The sequence below is a fragment of the Oncorhynchus clarkii genome, chromosome 31 (genome assembly GCF_045791955.1).
Source record: "Oncorhynchus clarkii lewisi isolate Uvic-CL-2024 chromosome 31, UVic_Ocla_1.0, whole genome shotgun sequence".
Taxonomy (NCBI): Eukaryota; Metazoa; Chordata; class Actinopteri; order Salmoniformes; family Salmonidae; genus Oncorhynchus; species Oncorhynchus clarkii.
In genome coordinates, this window is record NC_092177.1 from 27785673 (window position 1) to 27804180 (window position 18508).

Consider the following 18508-nt stretch of genomic DNA (forward strand, 5'->3'; position numbering starts at 1 on the left):
CTCTCTGATTCAGAAGGTTTGGGTTAAATGTGGAAGACATATTTCGGTTGAATGCATTCAGTTGTACAACTGACTAGGTTTCCCCCTTCCCCATTCCCTTTCGTGAATAATGCATAGAGCTAATGCAGCTAGTTAGGCCTCCTATCTCCTCCAGACTCCTCTGACAACACATGCACCCACAGAGGAGCGATGGAAGGAGGAGAGGAAATAGAGAAAGAGGGGGGTGCAGGCGGTGCAGAGGGGTGGACTGCGGAGAGTAACAATAGAGAAGGGGGAGCAGGGGGTAGAGAAAGGGGGAAAGAGAATTGGCCAAGGGGGAGAAAGAGAAAAGGACAGGATATTGGAGGAGGTTGTAGTGAGGGGGAAAGAGCGAGAGAATTTTTAAAGAGGGTGAAGAGGGCAGCAGCACAGGGGGCGGAGAGAGAGAGAGAGAAATGTAGATGTAGAGAGAAGAGAAAGAGTTGAGAAAAGAACAGCTAGATGCAAGTGTTTTAGTGAGGAGAAAAAGCTGATCAGTACAGCATTTCTCTGCAAATACAGTACAAACATAGCCCAGCGGCAGGCATTGATTTATGGTCAACGGTTAAATAAATAATAAAACAAACCTACATTCATTATTGCACTATTCATCTCATACTGTTCTTTCCCTGCAGCGTGATGGAAAACGGATTAAATGTACAAAATCAAGGGTGTTTTTTCCACTGGAGTAAATGTCTTGTAATAATGTGAGATCAGTACTTTACCCCACTTTAGAGCCACAGTCGGGATTTCCCTGTCTGTCTGTCTGTCTGTCTGTCTGTCTGTCTGTCTGTCTGTCTGTCTGTCTGTCTGTCTGTCTGTCTGTCTGTCTGTCTGTCTGTCTGTCTGTCTGTCTGTCTGTCTGTCTGTCTGTCTGTCTGTCTGTCTGTCTGTCTGTCTGTCTGTCTGTCTGTCTGTCTGTCTGTCTGTCTGTCTGTCTGTCTGTCTGTCTGTCTGTCTGTCTGTCTGTCTGTCTGTCTGTCTGTCTGTCTGTCTGTCTGTCTGTCTGTGTGTGTGTGTGTGTGTGTGTGTGTGTGTGTGTGTGTGTGTGTGTGTGTGTGTGTGTGTGTGTGTGTGTGTGTGTGTGTGTGTGTGTGTGTGTGTGTGTGTGTGTGTGTGGCTGGTGATAAGTCTGCCCCTAATCTGGCTCTGAATCAACACTAATCGTGACTGCTGTGTTTACAAATGTCTCCAAGCTGTCCACAAAATTCATCGGTACAGCTCGTAACCTGTCTGTATGTCTGTGCTTTCTGTCTGTCTCTCTGGGCTTTTTGTCTGTCTGTCTGTCTGGGCTTTCTGGGCCTTCTTTATATCTTTCTCTTTGTCTCTCACTATCTCTCTGCTACTCTCCATCTTGACTGTCTACAGAAGTCATCAGTACAGTTGCTTAAAGTCTGTATTTCTTTCTCTTTGTCTCTCACGTTGTGCCACTTTCACCATCTTGATCGTCATTAGTATAGCTTGTAGAATGTCCAAGCTTTCTTTCATTCCTTCAATCTCACTTCCGCTCTCTCTCTCTGCCACTCTCTCTCTTTCTCTCTGACACTTTCACCATCTTAGACTTTCCCTCTCTTAATATCACTCTCCTCTCACTCTCAACCATGGAACAATTACTTTGGATGAGCTTTGCTGTTTGCTAACCCACTCTGCATCTCTTGTCACACACCTTCTAGCTCTTATCCTCCAAATTTGAATGAACAAACACACACACAGAGACACTACCTCTCTGTTTATCTTCCACCATCCTCTCTCTGTCTCCCTCTCTCTGAGAGGTAGTGTTAAAGGGCACTGATAGCTGGACAGGAAACAGAGTCTAGCTGAAATCCAATTAGGCATGCTAAGATAAGCCAGGCAGCGACCGGACCAACTGACAGTACAGTTCAGGAGAAATCTACAGTGGCTTGCGAAAGTATTCACCCCGCTTGGCATTTTTCCTATTTTGTTGCCTTACAACCTGGAATTAAAAATAGATTTTGGGGGGGTTTGTGTCATTTGATTTACACAACATGCCTACCACTTTGAAGATGCAAAATATTTTTTTATTGTGAAACAAACAAGAAATAAGACAAAAAAAACTGAAAACTAGAGCGTGCATAACTATTGACAAAAGTCAATACTTTGTAGAGCCACCTTTTGCAGCAATTACAGCTGCAAGTCTCTTGGTATGTGTCTGTAAGCTTGGCACATCTAGCCGCTGGGATTTTCCCCCATTCTTCAAGGCAAAACTGCTCCAGCTCCTTTAAGTTGGATGGGTTCTGCTGATGTAGTAATCTTTAAGTCATACCACAGATTCTCAATTGGATTGAGGTCTGGGCTTTGACTAGAAGACATTTAAATGTTTCCCCTTAAACCGCTCAAGTGATGCTTTAGCAGTATGCTTAGGGTCATTGTCCTGCTGGAAGGTGAACCTCCGTCCCAGTCTCAAATCTCTTGAAGACTGAAACAGGTTTCCCTCAAGAATTTCCCTATATTTAGCACCATCCATAATTTCTTCAATTCTGACCAGTTTCCCAGTCTCTGCCGATGAAAAACATCCCAACAGCATGATGCTGCCACCACCATGCTTCACTGTGGGAATGGTGTTCTCGGGGTGATGAGAGGTTTTGGTTTGCGCCAGACATAGCGTTTTCCTTGATGGCCAAAAAGCTCAATTTTAGTCTCATCTGACCAGAGTACCTTCTTCTATATGTTTGGGAAGTCTCCCACATGCCTTTTGGCAAACACCAAACATGTGTGCTTATTTTCTTCTGGTCACTCTTCTGTAAAGCCCAGCTCTGTGGACTGTCCGGCTTAAAGTGGTCCTATGGACAGACACTCCAATCTCCGCTGTGGAGCTCCTTCAGGGTTGTCTTAATCTCTTTGTTGCCTCTCTGATTAATGCCCTCCTTGCCTGGTCTGTGAGTTTTGGTGGGCGGCCCTCTCTTGGCAGGTTTGTTGTGGTGCCATATTCTTTACATTTTTTAATAATGGATTTAATGGTGCTCTGTGGGATGTTCAAAGTTTTTGATATTTTTTTACAACCCAAACCTGATCTGTACTTCTCCACAACTTTGTCCCTGACCTGTTTGGAGAGCTTCTTGGTCTTCATAGTGCTGCTTGCTTGGTGGTGCTGCTTGCTTGGTGGTACACCTTGCTTGGTGGTGCACCTTGCTTAGTGGTGTTGCAGACTCTGGGGCCTTTCAGAACAGGTGTATATATACTGAGATCATGTGACAGATCATGTGACACTTAGATTACACACAGGAATTTATTTAACTATTTATGTGACTTCTGAAGGTAGTTGGTTGCACCAGATCTTATTTAGGGGCTTCATAGCAAAGGGAGTGAATACATATACACCCACCACTTTTCCTTTTTTATTTTTTATAATTTTTTTCATTTCACTTCACCAATTTTGGACTATTTTGTGTATGCCCATTATCCAAATAAAGATTAATTTAAATTACAGGTTGTAATGCAACAAAATAGGAAAAACGCCAAGGGGATGAATACTTTTGCAAGGCACTGTATCTTCAGAAAGGCCTGACAACGTCTTCTGAGGGTCCCACATGTGGAGCTCCTCCATCAGGCTCTGTCCTATTTTCCTGAGGGTTCCACAGGTGGAGCTCCTACACCAGGCCCTGTCCTATTCTCCTGAGGGTCCCACAGGTGAAGCTGCACAAACAGGCCCTGTCCAATTCTCCTAAGGGTCCCACATATGTGGAGCTATTTCACCAGACTCTGTCCTATTTTCCTGATGATCCCACATGTGGAGCTCCTACACCAGTCCCTTTACTATTCTCCTGAGGGTCCCACAGGTGGAGCTCCACAACTAGGCCCTGTCCTATTCTCCTGAGGGTCCCACAAGTGGAGCTCCTCCACCAGGCCTTTTCCCATTGACTGATATGATGGGGACTGACAGAAAGGCCTAATCGCATGGTCGGTGTTCTCAGCAGTAATAGATTTTTATATTTTATTATATTTATATATATATATATATTTTTTTTTTACCCAGTTTTCTCCCCAATTCTGTGGTATCCAATTGGTAGTTACAGTCTTGTCTCATCGCTGCAACTCCCGTACGGACTCGGGAGAGGCGAAGGTCTAGAGCCGTGCATCCACGAAACACAAACCAACCAAGCCACACTGCTTCTCGACACAATGCCCACATAACCTGGAAGCCAGCCGCACCAATGTGTCAGAGGAAACACTGTGCACCTCGTGACTGTGTCAGCGTGCACAGCGCCCGGCCTTCCACAGGAGTCGCTAGTGCATGTTGGGACAAGGGCATCCCTGCCAGCCAAACCCTCCCCTAACCCGGACGACGCTGGGACAATTGTGCGCCGCCCCATGGGTCTCCCGGTCGCGGCCGGCTAAGTAATGGATTTAGCAATGAACTTGCAACAGACCCCTGTCATTCATATTGTAGACATAAAGAGGGAAGCAGGGAAATAACCCTTCTGTGTAGTTTCTGAACTGCACACATCTACAACGGTACAACAATCTAGGCCGACATCAAGAGTCCTCTTTGCTAAACCTCTTTTTGGAGAACAGACTTGAGTCAAAGCATGCCACCCACCTTAAATACAGAAGATAATCCCTAAAATTGGAGAAATCCCCATCCTTACAAACCTTGATTAACCTATCTAACCTATCCTTAATACTTCATTAGCTTTTATATGCGGGTGAGTAGTGGTAGATGTTCCAATCCAAACCCTTTCCTTGTGTGGCTGCATGTGGCCTCGGTCTATGACCCCCCAAAAAATGTATTTTTGCGGATCAACCAGTTGTCTGCTATTGACGTCTGAGGCCTAATTCTGCTAACCCCCTTCAGTAGGCCTGAGTCACCCACCGGGTATAGCTGCACCCCATGAGGAGGAGCACAGCGGGAGACAGATCTGTTCAGGACCTCAGTCTGACTCAGAGTTACACCAGACCAAACCAGACCAAACCAGACCAAACCAGACCAGAACAGGAGAGAGGCTGTGCAGAGTACAAAACAACACAAACCAACACAGAAAGCCAGACGCTATATGGTTGTGTTATATAATATAATAATATGCATACAAAAAGTCATAGAACTGTGCAAACAACCAAATAATTACTGAATATAAAAAATATACACTGCTCCAAAAAATAAAGGGAACACTTAAACAACACAATGTAACTCCAAGTCAATCACACTTCTGTCAAATCAAACTGTCCACTTAGGAAGCAACACTGATTGACAATACATTTCACATGCTGTTGTGCAAATGGAATAGACAACAGGTGGAAATTATAGGCATTTAGCAAGACACCCCCAATAAAGGAGTGGTTCTGCAGGTGGGGACCACAGACCACTTCTCAGTTCCTATGCTTCCTGGCTGATGTTTTGGTCACTTTTGAATGCTGGCGGTGCTTTCACTCTAGTGGTAGCATGAGACGGAGTCTACAACCCACACAAGTGGCTCAGGTAGTGCAGCTCATCCAGGATGGCACATCAATGCGAGATGTGGCAAGAAGGTTTGCTGTGTCTGTCAGTGTAGTGTCCAGAGCATGGAGGCGCTACCAGGAGACAGGCCAGTACATCAGGAGACGTGGAGGAGTCCGTAGGAGGGCAACAACCCAGCAGCAGGACCGCTACCTCCGCCTTTGTGCAAGGAGGAGCAGGAGGAGCACTGCCAGAGCCCTGCAAAATGACCTCCAGCAGGCCACAAATGTGCATGTGTCTGCTCAAACGGTCAGAAACAGACTCCATGAGGGTGGTATGAGGGCCCGACTTCCACAGGTGGGGGTTGTGCTTACAGCCCAACACCGTGCAGGACGTTTGGCATTTGCCAGAGAACACCAAGATTGGCAAATTCGCCACTGGCGCCCTGTGCTCTTCACAGATGAAAGCAGGTTCACACTGAGCACATGTGACAAACGTGACAGTCTGGAGACGCCGTGGAGAACGTTCTGCTACCTGTAACATCCTCCAGCATGACCGGTTTGGCGGTGGGTCAGTCATGGTGTGGGGTGGCATTTCTTTGGGGGGCCGCACAGCCCTCCATGTGCTCGCCAGATGTAGCCTGACTGCCATTAGGTACCGAGATGAGATCCTCAGACCCATTGTGAGACCATACGCTGGTGCGGTTGGCCCTGGGTTCCTCCTAATGCAAGACAATGCTAGACCTCATGTGGCTGGAGTGTGTCAGCAGTTCCTGCAAGAGGAAGGCATTGATGCTATGGACTGGCCCGTCCGTTCCCAAGACCTGAATCAAATTGAGCACATCTGGGACATCATGTCTCGCTCCATCCACCAACGCCACGTTGCACCACAGACTGTCCAGGAGTTGCTTTAGTCCAGGTCTGGGAGGAGATCCCTCAGGAGACCATCCTCCACCTCATCAGGAGCATGCCCAGGCGTTGTAGGGAGGTCATACAGGCACGTGGAGGCCACACACACTACTGAACCTCATTTTGACTTGTTTTAAGGACATTACATCAAAGTTGGATCAGCCTGTAGTGTGGTTTTCCACTTTAATTTTGAGTGTGACTCCAAATCCAGACCTCCATGGGTTGATAAATTTGATTTCCATTGATAATTTTTGTGTGATTTTGTTGTCAGAACATTCAACTGTGTAAAGAAAAAAGTATTTACTAAGAATATTTCATTCATTCAGATCTAGGATGTGTTATTTTAGTGTTCCCTTTATTTTTTTTGAGCAGTGTATATGAATGAACGAATGAATGTAATATATGATGATGAATGTAACGGTGTACTCCTATTCCCCAGGAGCGCTCCGTTGCATTGTTGTTTGTTTGGTTGGCGATGTTCCCGCTTCCTCCCTTCCAGACCTAATCAAATCTACCGCTCCGTCCTGCGTTCCCCCTGTCAGCTCATTAGCATTATTAAGACAGAACCCGCCCCTGCACCCCTCATTTCATCTCCACTTGCAACAGCAACCAGGGGGAGACTGAAGTCCCCAATGCACTATTAAATACTAGGCCACTGGAAGATTAATTGTCTGCTGTGTTCCAGTTATCTGGGGTTTTGATCGGGTCAGAGTCAGAGAGACGACTACCTGGGTACTTGGGGTCACTCTCTGTCTGCGGAAGAAGGTGAAGAGATTGGGACATTAGTAGGTGGATCGAAATCATACTTCAGTCCAAATCAACCCCTTGTCCTTAACCCGGTTTAAGCCCTTCCTGTAAAAGGGTGTGATCTCAAAGCATGGTTTTAAACAATATGACAACAGCTGAGATGGAATTGTCTCTATATTGCTTACACCTATCCAATCCTTCACAAGTGCCAAGGGATAGGAACTAGGGGTTGATTTGGGATTGTGCAAATCTAGGATGAGTGACCTTTGCCTCTCTTATGTCTAGACCAGACCTTTACATGTTCATAGATCATGGTGCTGTTATGTCTGGAAGGGACTCTTCAATTTAGAGCGGATTTTTCATGTACAGTATGTCCCAATGCTGGTCCATTGGCCATCCCATAGCCTCGGCTTCCAGGCCTCGCTCACGTTGTTCTCCAGAGCCTGGCCAACCCATAGTCTGGTTGTTCTCCAGAGCCTGGGTTCCGGCTTTCTAGGGAGTTTTTCCTAGCCACCATGCTTCTACACCTGCATTGCTTGTTGTTTGGAGTTTTAGGCTGGGTTTCTGTACAGAACATTGTGACATCAGCTGATGTAAGAAGGGCTTTATAAATACATTTGATTGATTGGTGGTGGTTCTCCAGATCCTAGTGGTTCTCCAGAGCCTGGTGGTTCTCAAGAGCCTGGTTGTTCTCCAGAGCCTGGTGGTTCTCCAGAGCGTGGTGGTTCTCCAGAGCCTAGTGGTTCTCCAGAGCCTAGTGGTTCTCCAGAGCCTGGCGGTTCTCAAGAGTCTGGTTGTTCTCCAGAGCCTGGTGGTTCTCCAGAGCGTGGTGGTTCTCCAGAGCCTAGTGGTTCTCCAGAGCCTAGTGGTTATCCAGAGCCTGTGGAAATTCCTATTGGAACAGTAGGTATGAGTGAAGCACTGGCTGCCAGAGGCTGCTGGCTGATTGGCTGTGAGTAGGCATTGATTTTCTTTAAACAACCACCCCTTCCATCCCTCTTCAGAAGAGCAAATTATCAAGAGAAATCTCATTTAGGGTGCTAGCATTGCTAGTGTACTATATATTTTTTTAATGTATATTTCAGAAATTGTTCTGATTTTATTTTTATATAATTTGGTTGAAATGATACAACCTCACGTTCCTATTCAAATTGTTGGGAGGGGCAAAAGGCCCAGCCATTAAATGGATTGGTGATAGGAGAAAAAATAATTGACGACCCGACAGTCAGTATCTGCCAAAATGTGTCTGGGGCACTGCACAATATAGATCTACAGTAATGTCTTAATGACCACCATTATTGATTGGACTGGTGATCGATTGGCTGACCAATAGACCAATCTGTCTCCCCAACAGTAGGACCTGAGCCACAGGACCATGGTCCATGCTATAGGATCCTTGGGACGTCCCTACCCCATTATAGTCGTTAAGGTTAGGGTTAGGTAAGGGTTGTGGTTAAGGTTAGGATAGGATAGGATAGGATAGGAATTAAGGTTAGGGTTTAGGGTAGGGACGTCCCAAGGATCCGGGGATTGCATTGACCATGCCTCAGGACTACTTGGCCTGACAACTCCCAGCTGTCTCTGTCCCCAGTCCACCTGGTCGTGCTGCCGATCCAGGTCTGCTTCTTTGCCTGCGGCTATGGAACTAGCTTGTCGCGGACCTGCTGTTGGCCTGACGACTCCTGTCTGTTGGTTATGAAAACTGTTTCACCGAACACACTGCTTTGTTCAAAAATTGGCTGTTTTTCAACTCTTTCTCTCTCTCTCTCTCTCTCTCTCTCTCTCTCTCTCTCTCTCTCTCTCTCTCCTCTCTCGCTCTTTCTATCGCTCGCTCTCTGAACCTCTTGCAAGAAAGGCTTTTCACTGTACTAGCCACCGTGCTTCTACATCTGCATTGCTTGCTGTTTGGAGTTTTAGGCTGGGTTTCTGTATAGCACTTTGTGACATTGGCTGATGTGAAATGGGCAATATAAAATTCATGTGATTGATTGACCAGCACACAACTCAAACTGCCCTAGAGACAACAAAAATGAAATGACACCCTATTCCCCACATAGTGCACTGCGTTTGACCCCTAATCCATATGGCTTGGGTAAAAAATTGTGTGCTATGTAGGGAATAGGCTGTAATTTTAGATGTGAAGATAGCAGTAAGAACACTCAGTAAGGAAGGCAGGCAGGCAGACAGTTAGGCAGGGAGGCAGTTTGACAGACAGACAGACAGACAGACAGACAGAGAGGGAGGGAGGCAGGGAGGCAGGCAGACAGACAGAGAGGGAGGTAGGCAGGGAGGCAGGCAGACAGACAGAGAGGGAGGGAGGGAGGCATGGAGGCAGGCAGACAGACAGAGAGGGAGGCAGGCAGACAGACAGACAGACAGACAGACAGACAGACAGACAGACAGACAGACAGACAGACAGACAGACACAGGGAGGAAGGGAGGCAGGGAGGCAGGGAGGCAGGCAGGCAGGCAGGCAAGTAAGATGATAGATAGGCAGGCACGCAGTTAGGCAGGTAGGTAGACAGGCAGGAAGGGAGGCAGTTAGGCAGATAAGTAGGCAGATAGACAGGCAGGCAAGTAGGCAGATAGACAGGCAGGCATGTCGTTTGGTAGTCAGGCAGTTAGGCATGGAGACAGGCAGGCAGGCATGCAGGGACACAGCTAGTCTTTCCTGATGTGCAAGTCCTGCCATTCCTCTTGCATTTCTCTGGTGGCTGGGTAAACTCAGAACAACAGCTCTGGTGGCTGGATGAACTCAGGGCAACAGCTCTGGTGGCTGTGTGAACTCAGAACAACAGCTCTGGTGGCTGGATGAACTCAGAGCAACAGCTCTGGTGGCTGGATGAACTCAGAACAACAGCTCTGGTGGCTGGATGAACTCAGAGCAACAGCTCTGGTGGCTGGATGAACTCAGAGCAACAGCTCTGGTGGCTGGATGAACTCAGAGCAACAGCTCTGGTGGCTGGATGAACTCAGGGCAACAGCTCTGGTGGCTGTGTGAACTCAGAGCAACAGCTCTGGTGGCTGGATGAACTCAGAGCAACAGCTCTGGTGGCTAGGTGAACTCAGAGCAACAGCTCTGGTGGCTGGATGAACTCAGAGCAACAGCTCTGGTGGCTGGGTGAACTCAGAGCAACAGCTCTGGTGGCTGGATGAACTCAGAGCAACAGCTCTGGTGGCTGGATGAACTCAGGGCAACAGCTCTGGTGGCTGGATGAACTCAGAACAACAGCTCTGGTGGCTGGATGAACTCAGAGCAACAGCTCTGGTGGCTGGGTGAACTCAGAGCAACAGCTCTGGTGGCTGTGTGAACTCAGAGCAACAGGTCTGGTACTGTATGAACTCAAAGCAACAGCTCTGGTGGCTGGATGAACTCAGAGCAACAGCTCTGGTGGCTGTGTGAACTCAGAACAACAGCTCTGGTGGCTGGGTGAACTCAGAACAACAGCTCTGGTGGCTGGATGAACTCAGAGCAACAGCTGTGGTGGCTGGATGAACTCAGAACAACAGCTCTGGTGGCTGGATGAACTCAGAGCAACAGCTCTGGTGGCTGGATGAACTCAGAGCAACAGCTCTGGTGGCTGGATGAACTCAGAGCAACAGCTCTGGTGGCTGGATGAACTCAGGGCAACAGCTCTGGTGGCTGTGTGAACTCAGAGCAACAGCTCTGGTGGCTGGATGAACTCAGAGCAACAGCTCTGGTGGCTGGGTGAACTCAGAGCAACAGCTCTGGTGGCTGGATGAACTCAGAGCAACAGCTCTGGTGGCTGGGTGAACTCAGAGCAACAGCTCTGGTGGCTGGATGAACTCAGAGCAACAGCTCTGGTGGCTGGATGAACTCAGGGCAACAGCTCTGGTGGCTGGATGAACTCAGAACAACAGCTCTGGTGGCTGGATGAACTCAGAGCAACAGCTCTGGTGGCTAGGTGAACTCAGAGCAACAGCTCTGGTGGCTGTGTGAACTCAGAGCAACAGGTCTGGTACTGTATGAACTCAGAGCAACAGCTCTGGTGGCTGGGTGAACTCAGAGCAACAGCTCTGGTGGCTGTGTGAACTCAGAACAACAGGTCTGGTACTGTATGAACTCAAAGCAACAGCTCTGGTGGCTGGATGAACTCAGAGCAACAGCTCTGGTGGCTGTGTGAACTCAGAACAACAGCTCTGGTGGCTGGGTGAACTCAGAACAACAGCTCTGGTGGCTGTGTGAACTCAGAACAACAGCTCTGGTGGCTGTGTGAACTCAGAGCAACAGCTCTAGGTGGCTGGATGAACTCAGAGCAACAGCTCTGGTGGCTGGGTGAACTCAGAGCAACAGCTCTGGTGGCTGGATGAACTCAGAGCAACAGCTCTGGTGGCTGGGTGAACTCAGAGCAACAGCTCTGGTGGCTGGATGAACTCAGAGCAACAGCTCTGGTGACTGGGTGAACTCAGAGCAACACTGGTACTGTATGAACTCAGAGCAACAGCTCTCTGGTGAACTCAGAGCAACAGCTCTGGTGGCTGTGTGAACTCAGAACAACAGGTCTGGTACTGTATGAACTCAGAGCAACAGCTCTGGTGGCTGGATGAACTCAGAGCAACAGCTCTGGTGGCTGGATGAACTCAGAGCAACAGCTCTGGTGACTGGGTGAACTCAGAGCAACAGCTCTGGTGGCTGTGTGAACTCAGAACAACAGCTCTGGTGGCTGGATAAACTCAGAGCAACAGCTCTGGTGGCTGTGTGAACTCAGAGCAACAGCTCTGGTGGCTGGATGAACTCAGAGCAACACTCTGGACTGCTGTGTGAACTCAGAGCAACAGCTCTGGTGGCTGTGTGAACTCAGAGCAACAGCTCTGGTGGCTGGGTGAACTCAGAGCAACAGCTCTGGTGGCTGTGTGAACTCAGAGCAACAGCTCTGGTGGCTGGGTGAACTCAGAGCAACAGCTCTGGTGGCTGGATGAACTCAGAGCAACAGCTCTGGTGGCTGGGTGAACTCAGAGCAACAGCTCTGGTGGCTGGATGAACTCAGAGCAACAGCTCTGGTGGCTGGGTGAACTCAGAGCAACAGCTCTGGTGGCTGGGTGAACTCAGAGCAACAGCTCTGGTGGCTGGGTCAGAGCAACACTCACTGGTGTGAGCAACAGCTCTGGTGGCTGTGTGAACTCAGAACAACAGCTCTGGTGGCTGGATAAACTCAGAGCAACAGCTCTCTCAGAGCAACAGCTCTGGTGGCTGGATGAACTCAGAGCAACAGCTCTGGTGACTGTGAACTCAGAGCAACAGCTCTGGTGGCTGAACTCAGAACAACAGCTCTGGTGGCTGAACTCAGAGCAACAGCTGGTGACTGGGTGAACTCAGAGCAACAGTTGGCTGCATGAACTCAGAGCAACAGCTCTGGTGGCTGTGTGAACTCAGAGCAACAGCTCTGGTGGCTGGGTGAACTCAGAGCAACAGCTCTGGTGGCTGGATGAACTCAGAGCAACAGCTCTGGTGGCTGGGTGAACTCAGAGCAACAGCTCTGGTGGCTGGATGAACTCAGAGCAACAGCTCTGGTGGCTGGGTGAACTCAGAGCAACAGCTCTGGTGGCTGGATGAACTCAGAGCAACAGCTCTGGTGGCTGGGTGAACTCAGAGCAACAGCTCTGGTGGCTGGATGAACTCAGAGCAACAGCTCTGGTGGCTGGGTGAACTCAGAGCAACAGCTCTGGTGGGTGGATGAACTCAGAGCAACAGCTCTGGTGACTGGGTGAACTCAGAGCAACAGCTCTGGTGGCTGTGTGAACTCAGAACAACAGGTCTGGTACTGTATGAACTCAGAGCAACAGCTCTGGTGGCTGGATGAACTCAGAGCAACAGCTCTGGTGGCTGGGTGAACTCAGAGCAACAGCTCTGGTGGCTGGGTGAACTCAGAGCAACAGCTCTGGTGGCTGGATGAACTCAGGGCAACAGCTCTGGTGGCTGGATGAACTCAGAACAACAGCTCTGGTGGCTGGATGAACTCAGAGCAACAGCTCTGGTGGCTGGTGAACTCAGAGCAACAGCTCTCTGTGTGAACTCAGAGCAACAGCTCTGGTGGCTGTGTGAACTCAGAACAACATCTCTGGTGGCTGGGTGTACAACAGCTCTGGTGGCTGGATGAACTCAGGGCAACAGCTCTGGTGGCTGGGTGAACTCAGGGCAACAGCTCTGGTGGCTGGGTGAGCAACAGCTCTGGTGGCTCTCAGGGCAACAGCTCTGGTGGCTGGATGAACTCAGAGCAACAGCTCTGGTGGCTGGGTGTGCAACACTCAGAGCAACAGCTCTGGTGGCTGGATGAACTCAGAGCAACAGCTCTGGTGGCTGGGTGAACTCAGGGCAACAGCTCTGGTGGCTGGATGAACTCAGAGCAACAGCTCTGGTGGCTGGGTGAACTCAGCTCTGGTGGCTGTGTGAACTCAGCAACAGCTCTGGTGGCTGGGTGAACTCAGGGCAACAGCTCTGTTGCAACAGCTCTGGTGGGGTGAACTCAGCTCTGGTGGCTGGGTGGAGCAACAGCTCTGGTGGCTGGGTCAGAGCAACAGCTCTGGTGAGAACTCAGGCAACAGCTCTGGTGGCTGGGTGAACTCAGAGCAACAGCTCTGGTGGCTGGGTGAACTCAGAGCAACAGCTCTGGTGGCTGGATGAACTCAGAGCAACAGCTCTGGTGACTGGGTGAACTCAGAGCAACAGCTCTGGTGGCTGTGTGAACTCAGAACAACAGCTCTGGTGGCTGGATAAACTCAGAGCAACAGCTCTGGTGGCTGTGTGAACTCAGAGCAACAGCTCTGGTGGCTGGATGAACTCAGAGCAACAGCTCTGGTGGCTGGATGAACTCAGAGCAACAGCTCTGGTGGCTGTGTGAACTCAGAGCAACAGCTCTGGTGGCTGTGTGAACTCAGAACAACAGCTCTGGTGGCTGGGTGAACTCAGAGCAACAGCTCTGGTGGCTGTGTGAACTCAGAACAACAGCTCTGGTGGCTGTGTGAACTCAGAACAACAGCTCTGGTGGCTGTGTGAACTCAGAGCAACAGCTCTGGTGGCTGGGTGAACTCAGAGCAACAGCTCTGGTGGCTGGGTGAACTCAGAGCAACAGCTCTGGTGGCTGGATGAACTCAGAGCAACAGCTCTGGTGGCTGGGTGAACTCAGAGCAACAGCTCTGGTGGGTGGATGAACTCAGAGCAACAGCTCTGGTGACTGGGTGAACTCAGAGCAACAGCTCTGGTGGCTGTGTGAACTCAGAACAACAGGTCTGGTACTGTATGAACTCAGAGCAACAGTTCTGGTGGCTGGATGAACTCAGAGCAACAGCTCTGGTGGCTGGGTGAACTCAGAGCAACAGCTCTGGTGGCTGGGTGAACTCAGAGCAACAGCTCTGGTGGCTGGATGAACTCAGGGCAACAGCTCTGGTGGCTGGATGAACTCAGAACAACAGCTCTGGTGGCTGGATGAACTCAGAGCAACAGCTCTGGTGGCTGTGTGAACTCAGAGCAACAGCTCTGGTGGCTGTGTGAACTCAGAACAACATCTCTGGTGGCTGGGTGAACTCAGAACAACAGCTCTGGTGGCTGTGTGAACTCAGAACAACAGCTCTGGTGGCTGGATGAACTAAGAACAACAGCTCTGGTGGCTGGATGAACTCAGAACAACAGCTCTGGTGGCTGGGTGAACTCAGGGCAACAGCTCTGGTGGCTGGATGAACTCAGAACAACAGCTCTGGTGGCTGGGTGAACTCAGAAAAACAGCTCTGGTGGCTGGGTGAACTCAGAACAACAGCTCTGATGGCTGGATGAACTCAGGGCAACAGCTCTGGTAGCTGGATGAACTCAGAGCAACAGCTCTGGTGGCTGTGTGAACTCAGGGCAACAGCTCTGATGGATGGGTGAACTCAGTACAACAGCTCTGGTGGCTGGATGAACTCAGGGCAACAGCTCTGGTGGCTGGGTGAACTCAGGGCAACAGCTCTGGTGGCTGGGTGAACTCAGGGCAACAGCTCTGGTGGCTGGGTGAACTCAGGGCAACAGCTCTGTTGGCTGGGTGAACTCAGGGCAACAGCTCTGTTGGCTGGGTGAACTCAGGGCAACAGCTCTGGTGGCTGGGTGAACTCAGGGCAACAGCTCTGGTGGCTGGGTGAACTCAGGGCAACAGCTCCATCACATGTTCTACCATATATCCCTAAGTCATCATGCACACTGCCTGCAGCACTGGCATAGCAGCACAGGCAAAGCACACACACACACACACACACACTTATGCTCATACAACCAAGTGTGCACACTCACAATGTGGGGCAGGTGCTCAAACTGAGAGAAAAAAAGTTACATGAGAGAAAGATAAAATAAAATTAAAGGTCATTAATTGTAAATAAAAATGCCACCATTCAAAAGGGCACCTTTTTTCATATGAGGGCAAAGGGACAGGTGCTCCAGCACCCCTCAAGCTCTATCTGGGCACGTGCCTGCAAACACATACACACAGATGGTATCGCATGCGCACAATCACACACACTGAGGAGTCACGCCCATAAGGCAGCACAAGACCAGACCGACAACCGTCCATGTGTGAGATGATGTGGGCTATGTGTGTCGGTGTGGGAGTGTAGGAACGCGGTAGTCCTACATATTTATATGTGAACATAGTAAGTTATCATTTTCTGTGACATTAAATACATACTCTCATGGGCAGCATGTACATTTTAGGTACAGAACATGTCTGGAAAATATACAATCATAATCAGTGGTCATATTAAATCATGTCATGAATTAAATAAAGGACCCAGAAAGGCTAAATGCATTGTTTCGATCTAGTTGTGTTGCGATCTTCTTGCTTGTCACCGCATTGAAAACAGAATGAACGTCGCATTTTCACAAACCTATGGAGACGCGCATGAGGAATAAGGCTGTTTCTGTGTCTCTTCACACCTCGTCGACGCCCATTGATAACAACAAGACATTGGCCATTTACTATAAAGGCGTTTTACACCACTACTAGAGACACCTGTCATCAGCGCTGGATCTACTACTCTCATTCAATTTCTACTATCGCCATTTGCATTAAGTGACAGAAATGTAATGTTGCACAGAATTCCATTGGCTGCGTATTAGCCATGCAAAATGCATGTGTTGAGTATCCTAGATGGATGAGGATTGGTTTGAACGAATGACAAAATAACTACGACCATAGCCACAAATGCATGGGGTAACAGTGGGCTGCTCAGCATGCAATAAAACGAAACACAGAATAGAATAACAATAGCCCATCGCGCAATAGCTGTCCACCTAATTCATATGCAACTTTCTCTACATCGATATACAATATTTAAATGTGTTATAACTCAGATATATCTGTGTATTATACTGTGTTGATATTTCATAGTTCACCCTCCAGGATCAACACTAACCCGAGATATAATCGGTGACAGCAGCCCTGCCAGATTAGCCCGTAAACAAAGGAAAAAAAGGTCAGTCTTTTGTACGATAGTCCTAATCCGATTAAGATCTCTCTACTCATCTCCGAAACAGGGGCACGTGGACCCACATGAGGTCCAAATCCTGCAGATAGGATAGATATTTTGTTTCTATGTGAAAAATATCGCACCAGATTCTTGCAATCAGTGCAAGGTGCACGCAGAATCATATACCCACCAGCTCCTCCAGCATCCGTCCAGACAGTTTGACAATAAAGAGGAGAATAAAATCACGAAAAAACTAACTCACCTCGTGTTCTAAAGAAAAAGACGGACCGGGGTTGTGGATCGGGAGGGTCAAATTAAGTGATTGAAGAGAGAGAGCAGACAGAATAGTTTGTCAGAATCGGTAGAATCCGTGTCCGGACGGTGTGGCGCGTGGGGGTTTAGGCTGGATGCTGTCATCGTATTGGGATTGCTCTCGACCGCTTAATCCCCGGTCCTGAGCTCAGAAATAACCCATCCCCTCCCTTCGTCTTCTCCTCCCTTTATTTTCTCAGCCTCTCCTTCACATTCATCATTGTTCGCTCCCTCTCGGTCTGTTTTGAAGACCCCCCTCACAACGCCAGTTTGATTGAAGGCGAGGGAGATCATGATTAACATTAAAACATTCAATAAATATGATATTACTGTATTAATAGAAGTGTGGGGGGGGGGGGGGGGTCGTCAACAAATTATAATTACAGTATATTGTAGTTTAATAAGCAATCATATAAAACAAACATAAAATATAATATTTAAATTTTATTGACATTATTATTCGTCTCTACATATATATTTTAAACAGACTTATACTTAGGTAAATTGGAAAGTCTTGAGTTAGTTGAAATTCCTCAGAAATAAATGTGTATAGTTTTGCCCTTCGCCTATCGTAGAGTTTGTACCTCTACGGCCATTTCATTTACAGTAATCCTTCAAGCGTAATTTCCGGTTTAAACAGTCACATTTCCGCCATCAAACACGCCGGTACTGAGAATCAACCAAAGAGCAAGCGTAACACAAATTTGCAGAGAAATCGCAGCCATAAAATCACAACCAGCGCAGGGGTTGGGTGTTAAACCTTCACAGACCACGGCGAGATGTTCAAACTCGAGGGGTTAGGGCCGAAAATGGACCCAGAGGCGATGAAGAAAAAGATGCGACAGGACGTCATCTCGTCCGTGCGCAATTTCCTAATCTATATTGCCCTTCTCAGAGCCAGTAAGTATCGGCCTTCATATTCCTCTCGGTTTGCACAGTATCTCACAATATATTGTGTAATGCATGTGTCACCCAACTGGTCAGTGCTCTGACCAGAGAATGTACACAGAATCAATGACATCACCAGACATGACCCTCCACAGATCATCCAGCAGGTAGTGACCCCCAAAATGGGTTCCCCTCGTTTGAAAGGGTGCCAACTGTGCATGCAAATGAATGGCCATTAATTTAGATAGCATCCCCGAGGTCTTCAATAGCACTTTTGACTGTAAACAATGTCTCAATCAAAAGTTAACATTTATGTATAATTTACTCTGCCTCCACAGCTCCATATTTTTTGAAGAAGTTGGACAGCATTTGAGACCATCTACCTCTACAGTATTCCCACACTCCATTTACTGCATCAAGCACAATGGACATTGCGATGACAGGGGAACAAAGGGACAAGTGTCGAGCTAAACACCATCATATGGATCCTATATGGAATACTTATTTATAGGCTTCAATGAAGACAGTGCGTTGTGTCCCACATAGCACTTGAACACTAAGTAGTTGTCAGTTATAGTTTTCAAGATGTCCTCTGTTTTTGTTTACAGTTAGTGCTCAGTAATAGAAAAACATCTGATTGCATTTTGGTTTTGAGTGATACTGTACCTCCATTTGCAATGGTCCCTATCAATAAATGAGAGTGTTGTAATTGAACGTTTGAATTTTGTTGGTCATGCGGATCACCTGCAATAAAAGGAAGACATGTTTAAATATTGATTGGATGTTCATATCA

The 18508-nt window shown here is 48.3% G+C and overlaps 2 protein-coding genes across 3 annotated transcripts in view; one reads left to right on the plus strand and one right to left on the minus strand.

The window, feature by feature from the left end:
- The window catches only part of LOC139391122 (FERM and PDZ domain-containing protein 1-like), a 43622-nt gene extending 26709 nt beyond the window's left edge, over positions 1-16913 (minus strand). For both annotated transcript variants that reach the window (XM_071138665.1, XM_071138664.1), the window contains exon 1: positions 16778-16913. The gene's annotated coding sequence lies outside the window, so the exon portion shown is untranslated. The remainder of the gene's footprint in view (positions 1-16777) is intronic.
- Positions 16914-17481: 568 nt separating this feature from the next.
- LOC139391036 (mitochondrial import receptor subunit TOM5 homolog) lies at positions 17482-18299 on the plus strand. The gene is made up of 2 exons (XM_071138510.1): positions 17482-17727; positions 18054-18299. The coding sequence occupies exons 1-2, from the start codon at positions 17607-17609 to the stop codon at positions 18086-18088; spliced, it is 156 nt and encodes a 51-aa protein (XP_070994611.1). The 5' UTR covers positions 17482-17606; the 3' UTR covers positions 18089-18299.
- Positions 18300-18508: the final 209 nt, after the last annotated feature.

Bases quoted from the DNA above. Each gene is read 5' to 3' on its own strand.
- LOC139391036 (XM_071138510.1), top strand. From the start codon at position 17,607: ATGTTCAAACTCGAGGGGTTAGGGCCGAAAATGGACCCAGAGGCGATG. The intron at 17,728-18,053 runs GTAAGTATCGGC...CTGCCTCCACAG, and splicing joins TATTGCCCTTCTCAGAGCCA to CTCCATATTTTTTGAAGAAG.